The following is a 21,713-nucleotide window of genomic DNA, read 5'->3' on the forward strand; positions in this document are numbered from 1 at the left end:
GAATAAGATTTTGAAAACAATGAATGATACTTCTGATTTTGAAAACTTTTGAAAAAGTTAATCGGGAAAGTTTTTTCCTAATTTAGATGTCAATCGCCCAACTTGAAGACTACATGCGATTTGAAGAAGAAAGAGCCCAAGACGAACAGAAAGCCCCAGAGCATCTTTACTTGGACGAATCAGACAGTAGTTACAATCCTATTCGGGTGAAAAAACCATGCAATAGTGTGGAGGGCTACTTGAGCTTTCTGTATAAGACGCACTGGAAGAAAATGCGCGGGTTGGAGAGAAAAAATATGAGGAGCAAGCGGCTTGAAGAAACATCAAAGCCAGATCTGTAAGTCTACTGGTTGTTGATTTCGAACATGAATTTTTTGCTCTTTCATCACCGCCAAAGATGTGGAATAACGCATTTGGTGATAAAATCCTGTTTGCTCTTGTGATGAGAAAGTCTTATTACTATCGGGTACTGGAAATTTTATTACTGTAAGCAACGAGCTTAATATTCGCCTTAATGCACTAATTTCTCAAACCTGGTTTCGTTCTTAGGGGTTTATTTTTCGGCTTAGTTTCGGCTTGGAGATCCATAATTTGGTGTTCATGATTTCATTTGCGGCATTATTTTGTTCAATTTATTCCTTCAAAAAAGCGCAGCTTAATTGGGCACAGTGTGCTGAAAAACGCGGCCCTTGTTTGGACGCTTGACATTTATTTTATTACAAAATTTCGAATAACCTCAGATGAAGCAATGATATAGCTTCAACAAGATCCCTAGAAATATAGTTGGGCAGAGAGAAAAACATCCACATGCTGAAACATAAACGATTAAGGTAAGACGTCACAATGAGATCTTATCAAAGTAGTTTTTATTTGTAATCGTCATTCACTCCGATCCTACCACTATACAGTATTTATTACCAAGGGAGTCCATAGACATACGTCAGAAGCTTTAAGTTCGTTTTAGTGAGACACAGATTTTATGGCAAAATAAGACAACGAAAAAGCGTACATGAATATTAACTGCGTTTTTGTAGCTATTAAGATGATTAATCTACGAGAAACAAGGCCAACATACGAGGCACTCGCAGTTCTTTGCGGCGCACAGTTCTTGGTGGGCCTCGAACATCCGACTACTGCTCTCCATTGATTGATTCAGCTTCTGATATCATCACTCACTTAAGTCTTGCAACAGCTTTTCAAAGTTGAAATATGTGTTGAATTACACGTGAACACATAATAAGATGGCTAAAATAGTAATTGATGACCTTGATGATGAAATAGAATCATTTTGATTTTCAACGAGTATTCTTGGTCGTTGTGCACTTGCGTTCAAAAAATATTCACTTAGTTTGAAGGCGGCTCACTCTTTTGTTATGTTTGTTCAGTCCTGAATCGTGGTTGAGGGCGTTCAGCAAAACCCATCAGCGTCATGTGAAAATGTCGGGTGAGAGTAAACTGGCGGCCGCTGCCAGAACTGGAATCCCACTTGTACTGGACATGTCATATGACCACCTGATGAATATACATGAGAAGAAGGAAATGGCGAGACAGATCATAGCCATGAGTGATCTCCTATCGTAAGTTTTTCCCAAGGTTATAGAAATTGGATTAGAAGATTTCGAGGTTCTGTTTGACGTCCTAATTATGCTTACGATTAACAAGCGATATCAAATCGTAATATAGACATTTTTTCTGGTTAATATATGAAATCAAATTCAGCATGTTATTTTGATGCGTATGTAAGTTCCATACCGAGAAGCAGGGGCGGATTTAGGGGGGGGGGGGGGGGGGGGGCTGTCGCGGACGCTCCCTCCGTCTCAGGAATTCAAACCCCTGCCGACCCAAAAGGTCCCCCCGTTGGTACTTTTTAAGAAATTCATTTTTGGCCGACCGACCCGAAAATTTTTCTGAAGGCGCCGCTGGCGCCAATATATATTAACTTTGAGGGGGCCTTTGTCAAAAATTTTCAAAAAGTGCCTTAAACCTTTTTTTGACCTGTTTTTTGACCTTTTTTTTCAAAAATGTTCATGCGGCTTAGAAAATTTGGCCAAAATAGCGTCTTTTAGTGCTCTAGAAGAGCTCTTTGGTCGACCCAAAAAAAGGTCGAAATTTTCCAAAATTTTTTTAAAATTCGCCCCCTTCCTCGAGAAAATTCTAGATCCGCCTCTGCCGAGGAATACAAAGGTTCACGGTTTTATTTGACCAAGACATGTTCATTTTTCGGCCTGATTGTTGGCTTATGGTTGTGCGCTTATATTTTTCGGTTTAGTTTTCACAGCACGGATTTTTCTTGTGATTTAAGCAATTTCACCATAATTGGAAATCTTCATGATGTTTTTATGATGCATTTAATAGAGTTCCAGGAAATCTTGCTTCAAAATTTTTCCTAGTTTGAACAAAGTTTCTGCGCCTCATGCGAATCGTTTTTTTTTGCGGGTCGGTCGTTCAAAAATGGATTCTTAAAATAGTACCATAGGAGGATCTTTGGATGGTCAGGAGTCGAATCCCCCAGGAGGGGGGGGGCGTCCCTCGAAATCCGCCACTGGTTGCTCTTAATTATTTTTGGTAATTTATTTTGAAATTGAAACAACGATGAAACATACATAAAAAACAACTTGATATGGTGGAACAGCAAGCTCGCAGACATGTGTTTGATGTTCTTAGGAAAATACCAGAACCTTTTCATTTGTACTTGACAAACTACCAACCTGGAAATGTAATCTGGAACTATTTGGAGCAAACTAAAACGAACCTATCCACTACTCCGGCACCCATCACTAAAGTGTTTCCAGTCTCAAAGCTGATTTATCTCAGTCCAGATGCAACAGAAGATTTGGAAGACTTTAAGCCAGATGACATTCTAGTTGTAGGTGGAATGGTGGATAAAAGTCTGAAAAAGAATGCATCACTTATTCATGCCAAGCGGCTCGGGATCAGGTAAGAGTTACGAAAAAATCAAAAATAATTATAGCCTGATATATGAACTAGTTTCTGAAATAATGTTTCCAAGCAAAAGCACAAGTTAAAAAATAATCCTATCAGCATAATTAATTTGGTTTTCTTTTATCTTGAGGATACTTTAATGACATTTAAGAGATGCGGCGCCAGATAGATGTTCGATTCTTGCTCTGGTGGTTTAATTATATTCACATTCCTCTTTGATTGTTCCTGATTTAAGATGTTTTGTTGCTAGGTGTGCCAAGTTTCCCTTGTCAGACAATGCAAGAGTAATAGCCTCGAAACCCCTGAATTTCCTTGAAGTGCTGAACATCTTACATCGCTTTACATACCATAAAGATATTCACCGAGCGCTGTGTGAAGGAATCAGCAAGCGTAGGCATCGACACCCCTCGGAGGCTGAAGAAATTGTCAGAAACCAGGTGCGCTGCTCAGTGATCTCCGTTTAAAAGAATAGAAATTTAAATTAAAATTTAAGAAAATTATTAAAACTTGTTGGCATTAAGTTCCCAAACTATTTAAATTTTTCTTCAGTCTGTTTTTAGCAGTTTTTCTGTCAATTTTAGGGACTTTTCGCAATTTTGTGAAAAGAATTCCAAAGCAATTTTTTGGGCAAATCTGTTTGCTACAAAATTTCATCAAATTTGTCGTGAAAAAGTAGATCGTTTGCTTTTCCGCGGAACTCCGAAATGTGAAATTAATTATGAGTAAACTCTGTATTTTGGCATCGGATCGAATACCGCCGAATAATTTAATTTTTTTTTCAGCTTAAGTTGCTCGACTTAAATTAAAATTTTTCATTTAAATTGAGTAGGCTCATAAGTTCACATTAAAATAAATTGAAATATAAATGAAAATTTGAATTAATTTAAATTGTTTTTTTTTTAATGGACACCACTGGCGCTGCTGAAAAAAGTAGACTTTGAGCTCGCTAAAAATTACTTGGCTTGTCAGTATGATTTGCTTACTTTTTACTTCTCCGCTAGTATTTTTAAGAGTATGAATGTCGTTCAGACTATATAGGTCGTGATGTTTTTTTTTGTTTCAAACTCAAATTTGATTTCTCCCGGTTTGACTTGATTTCTTTTCAGATTTCCGAGCGGGAATAAAAATCTTTTTAATCATCTAGTTGTTACACCTTCAATGCTTGTGTTAAAGTATGAACTTTCTTTTCTTTCCAACCTAAGTCGCAAATATTGTTCCGATAAAATGTGTTGATTTTGAAAGAGCTCATTTTGATCAATAACCAGTTATTAAGTACAGCTAATGCTAAGGATTTTAACACATACTATTATTGTTCCGACTTTCGTAACGAAAGTAATAGAATATTTGTGCTCGGGGTGGTATTTCACCTGTGTTCATTTTTCGTAAAGTTATGGGGGCTTAAAAGTAGCCATTTTGACCAATTTTGGATAATTAACGCGCGATATATTTCGCGCTATTAACGCGTAAGCGGAGATTTATTCCGTCAAAGAAATCGTTCCAAATTGGTTGAAGGAAGCTTATTTGCCAAAATTGATTTGTTACTAGGAGTGAAATTTGTCATTTGTACTTAATATGGCGTGTGGGGAAATGATTTTTACAAAAACTCTCAACTTAAAAAAAATCATTTCATTTTTGTTACATCTACTTTTTTATTGTTATTATTGCTTCATAGACTGCTCTATAAATTGAGGCATGTTATTTTTTATTTTTCAATGTTTAGTTTTTGTTTTTAATGTGAGGCATGTAAATTTTTGTTTTTCAAATTGACTGGTACTGCTAATGCGTAATAATTGGCCTGGGTCACATAAAAAATTTTGTAGACTCAAAGAAATTTTGTAGACTCAAAGTTTACTCATTCAGTTTTTTCAGGTAACTTGATTTTTCGGTGTCACTGAACGAAGCGAAGACATTTATTTGGGGTCTGTTGTTTTTCAGGAAAGATCTTGAAATTTGTTCACGCTCAAAATTGGTTTTTGAGGGTTTGACTTATGATTTCTTTTCAATTAAATTTATTTGCTGATAGGAAGGCAAACTGCGCTCTCCAATTTCGTAAATGCAAATGGCGCATAATTAATTTAAAGAGGATTTAATTTTAACACTTTTACTGGATTTTAGAAATTATTGATTCAGTTGTCTTTACTTAAGTCTGATTTACGAAAAAATTGTCTATCTTAGAAGATTCTCCAAATTTAATTTGGCCGATATTCGAAAATTTCGCAGGTGTTTGAAGTTCTTTGAAACTTCCAACTGTCTTTTTGCTTAATATATGATATTGCAATCCCTGGATTGTATTTTTTGGGCTGAAGTAGAATATGTTTTGTTTTAGGTTCGCAAAGCAGGCAGATTGATTGGAGAACCAGCGTTTGTTCACCGTGAGAGAGCCAGAGCTCGGAAAAGGTTAGAAGTTGTGGAGAGGATGAATGCGCTTGGTAGTGAGAAATTGAGGCAGAAGTACGTGGATCCACATTCTATTGATGCGTGGCTTTGATTACCGTTTTATTTATACTTTTGCTGCTAAATTGTGATTTTTTGATGGGTAAATTGTGCAATTATTATGCTACAATTGAAAATTCTAGCGCAAATTTGTTGTTTTGACCATCAGAGGTGTGGTGGATATTTGGATTCGGCAGTTTTTTCCGCGCACATACAGATATCACAAAGAAAAGTCAAGTAAGGTCGAATGAAATATCATACAAAAGTCTTTTCAGTTAGATCGTTTTTAGTGTCGAGAAAAACGGTTCGAAGTTTTTGCTTAGATGCTGTTTGGATGAATTGAGTCATTCTTCTTCGAAATGATTTACTCAGAGACGCAACCAAAACAGTATTATTGTTAATTTTGAGCTACTTAAGCTTAATTTTTTCAATGGTTTATGTTCAAAATGGGTCGATTTCCTATTTCAGAATTCCAAGTGAAATAAAATATAGCTTTTTATTCTAGTGATTCCAATTTGGGTTGGCTCCATCAAAAAAAAAGTTTAAATCATAAAAGATTCTTACAACTCACAGAGCTTGAAGGTGAATGTGTTTCTTGAAAGTTGAGTTTTTCTAATTCGCTCATTTTATTGCTTCTTGGATTGGAGCTCATTTGCTTTTTTCAACTGTCTGTTGGCTAAGTTTCTAAATTTTGATGAACATTGTTCAGATTCTTAACATTTGTCTTCGAAATTTTTTTTGTCAATGTTTAGAAAAACCTCATTGCCAACGAAACACTAAATTTAACATCCAAAATTAATAATTTAATAAACTTTTTTAAAGGCTGAAAATCCAAATAAAAAAAGTTTTTATATAACGGTCGTTATTCGATCGCTTCACTCGCTCGAAATTGAACTAAAAATTAAAAGTTTTGAATCTGTTTTTCTCGGCACTGGTTCAATTTTTGAAGAATTGTTTGAAAGCTTGCGACCCATGACTAAAAGGGCTTCATTTTGGTATATCACTCTACCCATTCCAATGATTATTTATGGTACCTGATTTTGCGTGGAATAAAAACAAAAAACTTAAAAGTACCTTTTTATTATTAGACCCCGGTCATGCTCAATGCAGGACCAACCATGGGGGAGGTTGATTTCATCCATTTTGCCGCAGCCGGTCTCACCTTGAGGAGGCGGTTGACTCTGGGGACCCTCCAACCATGTGGTTTTTGAACACACGACCCTCGTGTTGAGAAACGCGTGCCTCGCCACACTTGGCCACGGCTGCTCTATACTTAGTTCCTCCCCATTTTCAATGGTCCGAACGAAACAAAAATAGAAATTGTATCGGGATAATTTTGTTGTAGACAGTTATAGTAAACCATGACCGCGATGGTGGTTCTGGAATGCAAAGTTCTTTGCTGAACTTGAATCCATGTTTGCTGAACATGTTTGAAAGTAGAATACCAGTATGAGTATGAGCATGATTGATATTTGAAGATTGCTTTGCTCGCGACCATCCATTATTGATCACATTTAATTGCTTCTTGGTTTCCTTCAGATAGTTGAATGTCGTTCACGCCGGCACACGGCAGTCAAACTCCAGGTGCTTCATCTCAAGCAGACACTGGAGCAGCTTCCAGAGCACCTCAGCCGATGATCTATATCTGCGGAGAATGTCACTCTGAAAACGAGATCAAAGCCAGAGATCCAATCAGGTGTCGGGAGTGTGGATACAGAATCATGTACAAAAAACGAACGAGACGTCTTGTGGTGTTCGATGCACGATAGATATTTTGACGATAGTTTTTGTTTTAAAATTATATCTTCACAAATCTTGATTTGATGTGCTTTGTTTTTCTAAAATATATTTTGAAAAATTGATTGAGTTGCCCTTGTTTTTCTTTGAAAGATAAAGATCGAAAATAAATGAAGGCACCAGAAATACCTGATGCGAGTTGAGAGTACCTAAAATTGAAGTTTAAACTTTATTTTTTTTAAGATCACAATGTCTGATTTCTCCAATGCGGCAGCAGCGGAACCCATTATGGACTCCGCTACTTCGGAGAGTTCTGTTCTAGACTTGGGCAACCTTTCAGATCAGAAACCAGTATCCCAGTTACAAAATATGGATGAAATCGATTTTGAAAAGGAGCTAATGGCGATTCGTGCTTCAGAAGACGACGCCGAAATTGACGCTGATGTCGTGTCGGACATCCCGACTAAAACAACCTCGGAACAATCGAAACCTACTACTGGTCAGTCGGATCCGAATGCAAGTTCGTTTGACTCGACCGGAAACAATGCGCTTGAAGACGATGACTTTCATAAGTTGCTTCAAGAGTCAGATAATAACGACGAGGATTTCCTGAATCCCTCATCTTCCAGACATAAGAGTTCGGCTTCAAAAACGAGTATTGCAATTATGAACAACGATGACAACAGTATCGGGCCTGATGTTTCTATGCCTCCCGACGGCATTTTGGAAAACGAGGATGGAAGTTTTAGTTGTTACGTCATTGTACCAGGAGGTATGAGAAGTGTTACATGAATTAAGTTCCGAAAGTCGTTTTTTTTTTGTAAAAAGTTGCAAGTAGTTCAATCAATCAAGTTTAATTAGAAAAATACATTTAGATAGTTTCTGAAAAAACTCATAACGTTTAGCTATTTCCGGAAAAAAAATTGATGGCTTGATTGTTATCTTAAATAAATATCGAATGTGCGGATTTCTTGCTGTTTCCAATCAACCTATGTTAACTTACTGATGCGTGTTGACGTTTGAGGTGAGAATCAATGTGGTTGATTCGGAACGACTGTTTGTCGTGTTGTCTTGTCGGCTCACGAGACGACTGAATGAAAGGCACTTCAGAATCAGGAGCGACGAATGAATGGGTTCTTAGGAGTCGAATTGGATCCCGCCGCGAGTTTTTTTTCGGAGCTTAAATAACGCGTTTAAATAATGTGAATATCAATAACCCATGGGGCTGTGTGCGCAAGCTTATCTTTAGATGCGCATTAACAAGGCTGAATTTTCGTGCACATTAGTCGTATAGTCTTGGAGGATTCCTAAAATTGTACAATTCAAACATTTTAAACGATTATAAAAAATGATTTGACCCGTAAACCGACCAAAAGAAGGTGCAAAAATCTTTTATTGTGAGAAATTAAGAAATTCATGTCATTTCTATTGAGTGTAATTTGATTTGCAATCATTTTTCGGAGAATTTTCATAAGGTTCATTAAATCCTATCAAGCTAAACCTTCGCAATCATTCGAATATTTGCAGAAATTGCTATAAAAATATTTACCTAGCTATGATATCCTAATATATAATGGACTTTCATTTGACAAAGGCGTTCAAAAATTGATTTTCTGGAGTATAATGCTCTTTTCCATCAAGCATCTGTCATTTTATTCATTAACTGAAAACGTCGTGTACTTTAATTTTTAGTCATATTTAGAACTTGGTTTTTCTTTTCCAATTATTTTCGGATATTTTCTCTCATATATAAGTCTCATCATAATTTTAGCTTTCGTTTTTATCTGATAATGATTTTATTGACAAACCTATATAGATATGTTAAGCAAACGTTTGCAGTTTAATTCTTGACAACAATTTTTCCTGCTCCCCACTAGAATTTCCAGATGAATTTTGAGAATAGTGAATTCAACAGGCTTTCGAGTCTGTGACTTGCTACCCTTAATTTGATCCATTGGCAACAACTCCAGATCCAATTGTTCTCGATATTTTTTTCAAAGTAAAATGAAAATCTCGATTGGTGATATTTGTTTATATTAAAGACAAGACCTCATACCTGGGTCTAAAGTGTATATAGTAATGGCGGCAATTCGCTTGTATTGCATAGCCAGTTTTACTTCCTTTTTCTGGTCGTCTGAGCTAATTAAAGAAATTCGTATTTTCAAAGTTTCCGTTGTCGATAAATTATGCCACCATAAACAATTCGTGTTCGACTTGAGTTTGTAAATTGTTTAAATGTAAGATACCTATAGCCTGTACAGTGAACCTTGTCACGTCACATCGAGGGGTCTGATATCACTCAAACCAATTCATTCGTGTGTGTGTCTCTTTGGTTTTGATTTTTTGTGATGTGATTTTGTGTTGTGTTCAAAGGCAAAGCCGGCATGGTAATCGGCACAGCGGGCAGTACAGTTAAGCAAATGATGGCGGAAAGTAAGACGAAAATGAACCTAGTGCAGGACTCTGCTCAAAATACAGGTGCGGATAAACCCCTTCGCATAGTGGGAGAGCGGGAGTGTGTTTTAAAAGCAAAAGAAATGGTGCTGCATTTAATTAACGAGGGCGGTGCTCCTTCTTTTGTTGATTTACATGTTCCTAAGTTTGCCGTCGGTATGATTATCGGCAATAGAGGTGCTACTATTAACAAACTGCAAGACGAGTATGGCGTCCGTATCCAGATCAAACCGGACCAGAATCCGGAGGGCACATACAGGGTGTGTCAGATCCTAGGAGAGGCGAACAAGTATCAGAATGCGGCCCAGAAAGTGCTGGATTTGGTAGCTGCAGTGGAAGCCAAAGATAAAGCGAGGGGATCTGGGGGTTCTAAGAGTTCCTCGGGAGGAGACGCGGGGAAAAGTGATACCAGTGGAGCGAAGACGTACAAGCATGAAGTACACATGACTGTTCATGAGAAAGCAGTGGGACGAATCATCGGCAGAGGTTAATTCTTTGTTTTAGGTCCATTTTACGGCACAAACTGAAAGTTGAAGAACAAGAGAAATAATAAAGAGAGAAAAAAAATTAAGGCTTCAATAGCGTGGTATGCAAAAAGGATTTTTTTATTTAGTGTTTGTCAGGCAAGGTTGTGCTCGAGTAAGTTGAACCTAGCTACTTCAATTAATGAATATCGCATGAAGATTAAATATCTACTGTTCTAAATTAATTTTCAAAGTATTGTTTGCATATTTTAGGGGGTGCGAATATCAAACGAATGATGCAAGAAAGCGGTGCCAAAATTGAGATGGATAAGAACAACGTCAACTCCAAAAATGGAAGAGTTGTCTTCATTCTATCATCGACTTCTATGCAGTCAATCGAAGAAGCACAAGACCTCGTAAACGAAGCTGCGAAGAAACCGGACAGTGTCGGGACTCCAAACAGGGACTCGAATTCGAACTACTACGGAGGCATTGGATCGTCTTCCGGGGGATCAGCGAAGGATAGACTCGGTTCGAGGGATCATTCGAGTAACCGATCTTTCAGCCGAGGGTACGATAGCAGAGACGATAGTCGAAACAGTCGTCACAGCAACAGCAGTAACAGTAGTTTCAATAGCAGTTTCAATGACCGCAAACGCAACCCAAGTAATCGAAGTCGCAGTCCAGATATTGATGAGAGCTGTCGGACGAAGGTGATCAAAACTGAAGTTTTTGGAGGCAATCAGATGAATATGAATCATAACCAGCAGCAGCAGATGCAGACCCAGGCGCCAATGATGCCGATGGGCATGATGCCTATGCCTAATCAAATGCCCCCAAATAATTTTATGCCCCCAATGATGCCTCAGATGATGGCTCCTCCAATGATGCAGCAATCCGTTCCTAGACCAGCAATGCCTCCTGGGTTTCCGCCGATGATGGCGCCGCCAGGAATGCCTGGTATGCCACCATTCCCACTTCCAGGAATGCCACAAAGTAGCAACACTCCTGTGACTCCTATGATGCAACCGCCTCCGGTTAGTATGCCAATGGGCATGCCTCCTATGCCCCAGATGCCATCACAGCCGGTGACTCCAGCTGCTCCGGTCAACAACACTCCGTCGATGCCCGCCTGGCCTGGGTTCCCTCCGATGCCGACAGCGTCTAACGCTTCTAACAGTGCTCCAAGCACTAATACTAGCAGCATGCCCAGTGGAAATATGTTTGAAATGTGGATGCAGTACGCTTCAAAGATGGCGGGAAATAATCAAGGATCCAGTTCGACTCAGACACAGGCGCCGAGTAACATGCCGCCACCAATTGTTCCAAGTGCTCCGGTAAACAAGCCGAGCAACAGTGGCAGTTCCAGTAGTGCTTCGAGTGGCGGAAGCAGTAGCAATAGCAGTCAGGACGCTTGGCTGAAATGTTATAAAATTTTTATGGATACTATGCAGGATAAAAGTGCAAACAACCCGGCTCCAGTCAAGAAAGAGCCAGAGGTTAAAAAAGAACCGGTACCTGAGCCGAAGAAAGATTATACCAAAGAATGGCAAGAGTATATGGCTAAATTGTACGCAGCTGGAGGCGCCGGCTCGCAAATGGAAGCTTGGAAAAAATGGACCGAAAAGTACCAGGAGTACCTGAAGACTCATACTGGAGGAAGTCGATGAAGTCTTCATTTTTTCTAGAAACTACCCAAAAAAAACTTTGATAAATTCAATAATTAAATATTTAGGTTTTCGAACATTTTCGGCAGTAAGATTTTTCTCATAGTTGAACAGTATCGATGGTGTAATGTGATATTGAGAGTTGATTTGTCCCCGCGTTGAACAGTTTTGTGTTTGCTTGTCATCTAGAAGTACTACTACCAACCATATTTGTTTATTTAAAATTGATGTTTTGCTAGCAATCTATTTTGAAATTAGCCATTTGTTTTGACTGAAATTGAAGGAGAAACCATTAGTTCCAGCACGCCTCAATCTCTGAAACATGCTTCGCTTTCTTGGAGTTACCAACCGTGTCTTAGGGTTAATTCTGTTTTAATTAGCATTCTATGAATTGTAAATCATTAATTAATTAGTCAGTTAGCTATGACTTTGCTTCTGAATTACTAAACAAGTGCAGTCTTAATCTATTCTAATCTGTTGACGCTTTTGAAGTGCGGATTAAGGGAAGGGTATTTCGTTTTGAAGCGGAGTTTTAATCTTTGTCGCCCGGAAGGAAGTGTCAAATGGCGCTTTCGATTAAACCCTCAAATCGGATTGGTCAATCAAAAATCCAGGAGTCTCGAAGAAGTTGGCTAGTTTATTTAAACTGTGTATTGATTACTGAATTGTTTCCAAACTTAAATCACCAGTTCTAAATATTTAGTTTGAAATTATTGATTGATGAAAAGGGAAATATGTCAACATTGACAATGCTTTCCTTGCAGAATGCAAAACAGGGCCAATTATCCCAAAATATTCACAGTGCAACCTCAAACAATCCTGAAAATTTTGAAAACGAAAACTCCTCGGCCGTTTTAAAGTTAACCCCCAATATAATTAATAATAACCTACATAACTTGACTAACTTTAACTCGCAGAATCAACCAGCGTTTAACGCGTCGCTTTCTAACCCGCTTTACTCTTCAATTTCAACATTCTCCGAGCTCCAGTCGTCGAGTTATAATGAGTTCAACAGTCATCAACTGCCAAACGAAAGTTCTCCTCCGAATTGCAATGAAAGTCAAGTTGATCCTCCAATGCAACAAAATCCAGGGTTCCCACAGAATCCGATCAAACAACATAGTACTGAAGAGCACAACACTGCGTACCTAGAAATGGACCCTGCTACTGATAAAATGACGAATGCCTCAAATGAAGCCCAAAATGGTATCTTGGATACCACGGAACAAGCATCTTTGATTGACAAAGAAAACAACAATTCGGACCAAATGATAACAGAAGATAACGAAGAGTTGAAAAAGGACGAAGGGGAGAAAGGATGTAAAAAAGAAGCAGGGGTCAAATCGGAAGGTCAAAGTTCACCAGCTAGTGTGAAATTAGAGCCCTGGGAGGTGGACTCAGCAGTGAAGCCTCCATTCAGCTATGTGGCCCTGATAGCAATGGCAATTAATGAGTCAGAGGATAAGAGGCTGACTCTAAGTGCAATATACGAGTTCATTGTCAAGGTGAGTTTAATTTTTCTCGTAGCTCATATAAATTTAGCGATAATATACATTTTGAGTGACGTTATGTAGATTTTTTTGGTTTCCTCATGTGCATTGTGCATACTGATTTTCTCTAAAGGCACGAAAAGGTCACATTTAAAAAAGAAGACTGACCAGGACAAACTAAAAACTTAAATTACAAAATGTAGAGGAAAACTCGAGATCAGCTCCCACCAATATCCTTATTTATTTGAAGTAAATTCATACTTACTTTTTATCGCAAACAACAGCTACATGAAAAATTATTAAAATTTGATGAAGTCATGACACAGAAAAAGTTTTCCGATACCAATAAAAAATTCCGATTCAAATTCCGATTCCAAATTTTCTCAAACGAGAAAAACTTGCTTGCTATTTTTTTTGCTATTAAGTTCAAGCCAGTAGGTGTGATAATAGGAAGTTTTTAATGCCGCTGAAAACTTAGTGTTAATCCAGAAGTAATCATAATAAAATAAGTTTCGAAGTATTTGCAAACACTTACATTTGGGAGAACGTCAACCAAGCTTCGGAGAACTCGGCAAACTAGTTCTCGAAGCTTCATTCGGTGCTTCAAAAAATGCTAAATGCTTTTTAAAACTCGATGAGCGTATTGAAGTATCTTAAATATGTCTTAATGAGTTTTTTGGTTTGTTTTTATTTCCAGGAAAAAGTTCTAATAACTACAAGAAGTGCATTTATACATATTAATGTATTAAGAAATGCACTAGGGTATATGTGCATGTTTAGGAAACGATGAGTATAAATCAGTTTTTATATAGGTCGCGATTATTTCAGGCTCAAATTCTTTTTTTCGCGGTTTGATTTTTGATTTGTATCTAAGTTCAATTTATTCTCTTATTGAAAAGTGTAAAGGTCACAAAAGGCGATCGTTTTCTAGTTTTGCAAGTGAAATTTAATTTCCAGGAACTTATCGATTGATCCAGATTTTTTAAATGGGTCAATTTTTATCGAAAAAGTGCCAATCGTAAATTGTTCTAGAAATTCAAGGAGCCTTAAGGGCATCTATTGTCTTCCGAGCAATCTGTCGAGTGTTTTGTTATACAGCCAGTCCACTTCTTTCTTGCGAAAGTAGCCCATTTTAAGTACAATGAGGAGTATCAATTACACGTTATATGATCTTGCTTTATCGTTTTGTCTCTGATTTCTTAGCCATATGCAGTCCAAGATTAAGTTATGCGTGCGAGAAAATGAAAATTGTGCGCTGTGGTTAAATTTTAAAGCTAAGTTGTTCAGGAAAACGGCTCATGATATGGAGGTGCGAGTTCAATTCTGTAGTATGCTTTTTGTTCGGACCATTGAAAATGTGGAGAAATTTGTATCCGTGTGTGTTTTAGTTGTTTTTGTCTTTTGTTTTCCACGTAAAATAAGGTACCACAAATAATCGTCGGACTGAGTTGAGTGTGTATCATATAAAAGCCCTTTCAGTCGTGATTCGAACCAAATTTTAAAAAATCCCAAAATCTAGTGTCGAAAAAAAAACGGTTTCAAATTTACGAGTTTTCGTCTAATTTGGAGCGACGAAAGCCAGCAAGCAGGCTTGTTATGCTTATTGTTCCGGCCATCGAAAATGGAGAGAACGGGTGTGTTTTAGTTTTTTTTCTTTTTTTTCTTTTTCACGAAAAATCAGATACCATAAATGATCATTGGACTGGGTTGAGTGATATATCATATCAAAGCCCTTTCAGTTGTGATTCGAATCACACTTGAAAATTATCAAATTTTTCTTTCTAGTGTTGAGAAAAACCGGTTTGAAATTTTGATTTTTCGTCTAATTTCGAGCGACAAAAACCAGCGAGCAGGCTTATTTATGTTTAATTTCGTCTGTTTACAATAGCTTGATTGTGCTCACCTTTGATTTTACTTGAGTTAAATTAGTTTTTGGAGATTTTTAATGCCATTTTGCTAATAAAAAAGTTTCTACAGAACAAATAAATTTTTTTTTTGGTTTTCTAGTCAATTTTCTTCAAAAACTGTTGTCCTGTTTGCTTATATTACTATGACTGTCATTTATGCCTTATTTATAGTTTTATGTCAGATCCTTTTATCAGACCACGCAGAAAAAGCTACACTCATTTGAAAACAAAATTCAAATTTTTTTTTTGGTAGATTTTTAAAGACTATGGTCGGAACCTTCTGCGCCACTTTCACAGTAACCGGCTATCCTTGTTTTTTTTTCTTTTTGTTTTCCACGCAAAATCAGGTACCACAATTAATTATGGGAATGGGCCGAGTGACGTATCATACTGAAGTCCTTTCAGTCATGATTCGAACGACATTAAAAAGTTTACGAAGAACTGTCCCAGTATTAAGAAAGAGGTTTAAAATTTTTGATTTTACTTTAAATTCGGGCGAATAATGCAAGCAAGCAGGCTTACAATAGCCTTTTTTGCTTAATTTAGGCCGTGAAAACTTGGTTTCACCCAGATAAATCGGAGTTTTTTTCGGAGTTCTTTAGACTACGGTCGGAACTTTCTGTGCTACTTGCACGGTAACCGGCTACCCTTGTAAAATTTAAAATTGATTTATGCAGTTTGTTGCATTTTTATTTTATGTCGCTTTTAGTGCTCTTTTTTTGCCGATTTTACTTACATATGGTTATTGCAGCTTTACATAATTTTCTCAAAAATTGGTTGGACGCTGTTAATGCAATAAGGGTTTTAAAACCAAAATAGCTGGTTTCTTTTAAGTTTTATAGACATCATTGTGCATTGCTTTTATTTCCGAAAAACTGTTGCTTTCTATTAGAACCATGAATCATATGCCGATGGTTTTCATGTTTATTGGGCCTGCCTAATGATCAATGATAAATCTCTGCGCCTTTTTTAAAATAGAATTGGTCATTGATAATCCATGAGAGAAATCCATGCTTGTAGTTTTTTTTTATACTCAATGCAGTGAAACACATTTTTAGTTCGACCAAATAAATTTCCCAGGCTTCCTAAAAGACCAAAAAGATCTAATTTAGGCGCCACAATCGAGTTGTGAGAGAAACTATTGTAACTGTATTGCAAGTGTTGCGAAGGTCCGCTTCGAATATGTGTTAAAAAGTCTTTTTTTCTCCCTTGTGTAACAATTTTCTGACTTTCTGATGAATTCCTGCTTGTTTTCCTTTTTTCTAGTGTAGTTCATTTAATAAAAAGTGAAAGTTGGGTGAAAAACGCCTCATCATTGTGTATTGAAAGAATAACACCTGATCATATTTTCTATAAATAGCTAGGTTAAGTTTCTGAATTTCTAAGATGGGCATATTGTACTGCCCACAGCTAAAAAGAAAACTACCAGACAGTTTAATAGTTTTCTCATAAAGGACATTTTTCTTGGGTAATAGTCTCGCTGTTTTACCCCCATGTTTTATCCCCGTGTCAAAACGGCTAATGAAGTTGCTAACTTTTGGGTAATAGCGGTTTCAAAATTTGAATAACATGTTTGCTGGAAAAACATAATACGAATAACGTCTATGCTTGTCCTTTCCCGTATGTAAAAGTGACATTGAACCCCTACGAAATGTTTATTTTGCTCATCGTGATTCAGAAGTTCCCGTACTACAACGTGAACAGAAAAGGATGGCAGAACAGCATTAGACACAATCTGAGTTTGAACGAGTGCTTCGTCAAGATCCCGAGAGAGGGTGGGGGAGAAAAGAAGGGAAACTTCTGGTCACTCGACCCAGCGTACGAGAACATGTTTGAGGTAAGCTGAGCTGTACGCAATCATGCAAGAAAGAACTGCCTCGTTGTCTTACAAAATGGAATAGAATTCAATTTCTTTGATGTCGAGTCTGGCGAAGTAGTCGATTTGTATCCATTTTTACTAATGGCCTATCATAACTTTTAAATGGTAGCAGTTAAAAACCACGGAAATAAATTTCAAAACACGTAAGAGCTGGGTAGTCGTGACTTTTTATTTGCTAGAAAATCTTTTCGAATTTGTTTTCTTATTACTCAAATATTTTAGTGTTTTTCGAAGAATTTCTAGATCTGGCAAGTCAACTTTTTGGTTTCAGCAGCTGTTTTTTAATGGAACAATTGAAATACAATCTCACTAGCATTCCGATGCATTCAGTCGATTTTCTCAGGTTCTCAGACTTGTTTGGATTCAAAATGATATTTTGTATTTGTATGTTTTTCCAAAACCTTACTGACGACTATGTTTGGGTTCATAAATAGGATCTAGCAACAGTAAAATGCAAATTAAATTTGCCTCTAATATCAAATCCTCGCGGAGCTCAGAACAGAAAAAGGCTGGAACTAGAGTAAAAACATGTTACGTTTCCATTGCGTGCTGTGATATAGGAATGTTCAGCTGTCGACTCAATTCTGATAAGCAACCTTCTCTCGCGACTTGATCTAATTTTACATGGCATCAAAACAACTTTGTTTGTTTACCTTGTTAATTACTGTTAAAAGTTGTGAACAGTCGATTCGAAGCAAGATCGAAACTCGCTTTGACGTCTGTTCAATTTCTCTCTCATGAAAATTGACTTTGACACGTGAACAATGCTGAAATTGTTTGATCTTGCCGACTTTTACGCCTGCTGCGATTGTTTTCTACCACTTCGCTACTTATAGCACAACTTTGGCTACCTTGCACAGAGCGAATATAAAAAAATGCAAAAGTTGGCAAAATGGTAGGCAATGATGCCAATTCAACTATATTTAAAGAGCCGTGAATAATAAGATACCCTAAGATTTGATTTTACTACATTATCTTTTCCAGGGCGGAAACTACAGACGCAGGCGTAGAATGAAACGACCTTTCCGCACTCTTCCTTCATTGAGCTCAAGAACAGCGGCAGCTTACATCACACACGCAACTGCAGGTGCAAATCACCACGGGACACTTCATGGACACAACCCAAACACCGCAGCCTTCATTCACAACCCATATGCACCAAGTATACCCTCTTCTCCGAATTCAAAACACAGATACCCTGGAAGTACAGCAGCCGCGTTTAATTTCGTACACCCCTCCTTCCCCTCACACGCTAGTGTGTCGACGGGATCCGCGATAGCGAATCATCCGCAGTTCGCGGCAACAGCAAGTGCAATGACCTCCCATCCCGGGATCCACGGATTCCCATCGTCGGCAAAAGGAATCGCGGGAGTCTATGATGCGGCTGCTTCTAGTTTTAATACATTCACTGCCATGCTCTCTCAAAATGGTTTTCACCCCTCAGTGCCTTCAGCCGCTGCAGCAGCGATGTACCAAAATCACTCTGGATATTTCCAAGTTAGCCCAAATTCACCCCCTGGACTGGCCCAGAAAATGTACTATTCAGGTGCCATGGGAAACACATCGAACCCTACAGCCGCGTATTACCCGTCTATGAATAAATATATGGATGACCCGTTCGGAAACGCACATGGCTATAATAATTTTTACCAAAACTCGTACGCAAATTCGGCAGCTAATTTCATGCATAGTAACAATTTAAGTCCTTCAGTTTGCGTCAAGCAGGAATGATTGCATTAGATGTTATCGCTTTTTATTTAATTGACTCAATTTTTGATAAATGATAGACTTAGTCAAATTAGTTTGATGGAATAAATCAGTTTTGTATGTTATTTTGGTTATAAAATTTACCCTATCAAAAGTGGATGTTTTCAATTTGAGTGTGAGGTGTAAAGTGCAGGTGTTTGTTTGCCGTGGCAGCCTTGTTGTTGTTTGGCCTGGGAAGTTGTTAGGAATTTGTCACGTTGTTTTTCCTATTTTCCCCCAGACTCCCTGGCGCCAACTTTGAGTGAACTGGGCTTTGTTCAGATGTGTTTGATTGGTAATTGTGTACTTTAACACCTGGTTTGTATAAAATGTTATGGGTGCCATTTATGCACGTGTTTGTATTTCCTAATTGACCATTTAGATGGAAGTTAAGAAAAACAGATCTTGCTTGATCGCTTTTTACGTAGTCGCCAATTGGAGTAAACTTTGAGGTCGTTTTGATACCTCGACAGGAGTAGGTATCTTTGGCAGGAGTAGGTATTTATTTTTGGTTGCAAAATTTTGGTGCTCAAAAAATTGTCAGGTATTTTGAGGCGAATAAAAACCTGTTCCTTCAACGTATGTCAGGTATTTTGAGGCGAATAAAAACCTGTTCCTTCAACGTTCCAACCCCCAGCCCCACCCACCAACAACCGATAAAAACAGATTTTGTCCGAATATCATTGTTTTTTATGAAGATCATTTTTTTGGAAATTGAGTAATTACCACCAGGCTTTAATTTTTGTCAACCAGGTTTCAAAAGTGTGAACCAAGTTTCATAAAGGAAAAATTACTAGGTCAAGAAACGGTCAAAGAGGCTATAAATTGAAAATTGCCAGAAGCTTTGCATATCGAAAAAATCCATCTACAGTTTCCCGTGCTAGTCAAACAAATTTCCAGGCTCTCGAGAAAATGGCAATTATACTTCTGGTAGCTATAGCGCTTGGAATTATCAAATCGGAACTCTTTCCAGGCTAATAACTTGTCTAACGGAAAGCCTGAATCTTTTGGTGACTTGAGTTATTATCAGGTCACCTTCAGCGTTGAGTAACACTGATGCCTAGGACTACATGCTGGGCTTGAATGAGGACCTGTTCTTCTTGGGTGCTGAGAATGTTCCAGCAGTAAAAATTAGTTGTCGGACTATCGTTTGTCTGTTGAATTTTTGTCGGCTTAATTGCCCCAGCGCTGAATTTTCTTGTGATTCGAGCATTTTTCGTAATAATTGAAACGCCTTTTGATTTTATTTTTTAATGATGCAGTGAAAAATCTCTAACGCTTTCGCTGCGTAGAATTGATAATTTTATAGCATTTTTCCATCCGGTTTTTTTATTGCTGGTGTTTGCATGTTTTCAAGCAACTATGGCGCAGATGCAACAATGTGAAACTCGTAATCTCGAGTTTGGCAATTCGGTTCCGGCACATAGAAAACGTTTTTTAAGGCTCTTTCTTTCCGTTTTTTCTTTCACTTCCCTTTCAGAGCTAATTTTAACCGTTTTCCCGCTCGATTTGCGAGGTGCATAAATGTAAAAAATATGTCCTTCAACTATACGCGCGCGTACGAGTTTAATCAAGCAGCAAGGTTTAAGGTACCCAGTCCTTCAGTGGCTAGGAAAACATTGATGCACCCCTCCATAAAACTCGTTCATACTGTCAACAAGAGCAATCTGTCCATATCGACCTATTTATTTTTCTTCCTATCTCTATCTTTCTTTCTATTTGAATGAGTGTGACACGTTTTTTTTTCTACATTAAAGTGTCTCAAAAATAATCATTTTCATTAAGCTGCTGTGGGCTCTCTATTCATGATTAAATCTGATTGCAAAAAAAATCGAGATGATTTCTCTCGTGAGACGACAATTCGTAACAGGCGACAATTCGTAACAGGCGACAATTCGTAACAAGCGACAATTCGTAACAGTAGATTAAGCGGGGAACACGCGCAGTATTCCTCTCGTGCCGGATGTAAGCGCAGCTGGGCAAGCGTATTCTACTTAACTATGTATTGTTACGAATTGTCGCCTGTTACGAATTGTCGCCCTACCGATTTTTCCGGCTTGTTCTAATTTGACAAATGAGATTTCTTGATTCCTTCGCCTGGTTCGTCATAAAAGCGCTTATAAGTCATTACTAAGTTGGAGAATGGCTGGATTGTGCCGTCCTTTGAAATACTTTGAAGAAAGTTCAGTTTGAATTCTTGTTCACTCTTTTACCAATGATGTCTTTTTCTATGCCGTCTAAAAAATTTAATTTCCCTCAGCTGCAACGAATAAAAAAATTTTTAAACTGCGATAAGGCTTCATGAAGTTATGGTTTGAAAGCTGCCAATTTGAGATAATTAAGCTCGGTATGTTTCCAACTTTTAAAGCGTTAACGTTGGCGAGTTCATGCGGCTCAAGTTGTCCTTTACCGACAATTTTACCGATTTTACCTTTACCGACTTAAAAGTTTTAATACTGACATCTTTATGTTATGACGAACCTATCAAATTACCTTGGCTCTTTTTCTTTCAAGAAATTAATCTTGTTTCTCCCCTGCAATTGCTACCACTCGCTGCTTTGCCATACACTGACTACAAAATCTATCCATCAGTCAAAACTACCCACGCAGTGACTTTTTGTCTACACAGCTGACTTCACTTGAACCCATGCCACAAATTGTTTGAAAACATATTTTTTCTCAAATGATTAAAACCTTTTCTGAATTCTTTTTTTAAGTAGAAGTTTTAATCCTGGGTATTGATTTTTCCTGTTTTCGAATTTCGTCAAATTTACGTCACGTCACGTGTTCAGATAAAAACTGGTTTGTTTATCAAAGATTGTTAGTTTAACTATTTTATGAAAGATTGTCAGCATAGAGGTAATTCATGGACTTCTTCGGTCAAATGTGGAATTCAGATGTGTTTTTTTTACATTCTCTTGTTTTTTTTATTCATCATATTTTTTACGCAGTGTCTAAGGATGCATCGCTTTGAGATTTGGATGGATAGAAAT

The 21,713-nt window shown here is 37.7% G+C and overlaps 3 protein-coding genes across 5 annotated transcripts in view; all 3 read left to right on the forward strand.

Moving 5' to 3' along the window:
• Positions 1-5,525, forward strand: part of LOC134851365 (small ribosomal subunit protein eS8-like) — a 478,345-nt gene extending 472,820 nt beyond the window's left edge. For both annotated transcript variants that reach the window (XM_063867415.1, XM_063867416.1), the window contains exons 4-8: positions 87-337; positions 1,386-1,577; positions 2,665-2,937; positions 3,194-3,380; positions 5,270-5,525. In XM_063867415.1, the coding sequence (XP_063723485.1) occupies positions 87-337; positions 1,386-1,577; positions 2,665-2,937; positions 3,194-3,380; positions 5,270-5,431 (1,065 nt within the window). In that variant the 3' untranslated portion in view covers positions 5,432-5,525. The remainder of the gene's footprint in view (positions 1-86; positions 338-1,385; positions 1,578-2,664; positions 2,938-3,193; positions 3,381-5,269) is intronic.
• Positions 1-11,706, forward strand: part of LOC134851362 (uncharacterized) — a 78,449-nt gene extending 66,743 nt beyond the window's left edge. The window contains exons 2-4 of one of the 2 annotated variants that reach the window (XM_063867413.1): positions 7,362-7,885; positions 9,487-10,053; positions 10,305-11,706. In XM_063867413.1, the coding sequence (XP_063723483.1) occupies positions 7,363-7,885; positions 9,487-10,053; positions 10,305-11,701 (2,487 nt within the window). In that variant the 5' untranslated portion in view covers position 7,362 and the 3' untranslated portion in view covers positions 11,702-11,706. Of the gene's footprint in view, positions 1-7,360; positions 7,886-9,486; positions 10,054-10,304 lie in introns of those variants that run through there. The other variant, XM_063867412.1, reaches the window with a different exon arrangement.
• A 726-nt stretch (positions 11,707-12,432) lies between these two features.
• Positions 12,433-18,779, forward strand: LOC134851364 (forkhead box protein D3-B-like). The gene is made up of 3 exons (XM_063867414.1): positions 12,433-13,203; positions 16,774-16,932; positions 17,959-18,779. The coding sequence occupies exons 1-3, from the start codon at positions 12,433-12,435 to the stop codon at positions 18,703-18,705; spliced, it is 1,677 nt and encodes a 558-aa protein (XP_063723484.1). The 3' UTR covers positions 18,706-18,779.
• Positions 18,780-21,713: the final 2,934 nt, after the last annotated feature.

This window comes from Symsagittifera roscoffensis, chromosome 7 (assembly GCF_963678635.1).
Source record: "Symsagittifera roscoffensis chromosome 7, txSymRosc1.1, whole genome shotgun sequence".
Taxonomy (NCBI): Eukaryota; Metazoa; Xenacoelomorpha; order Acoela; family Convolutidae; genus Symsagittifera; species Symsagittifera roscoffensis.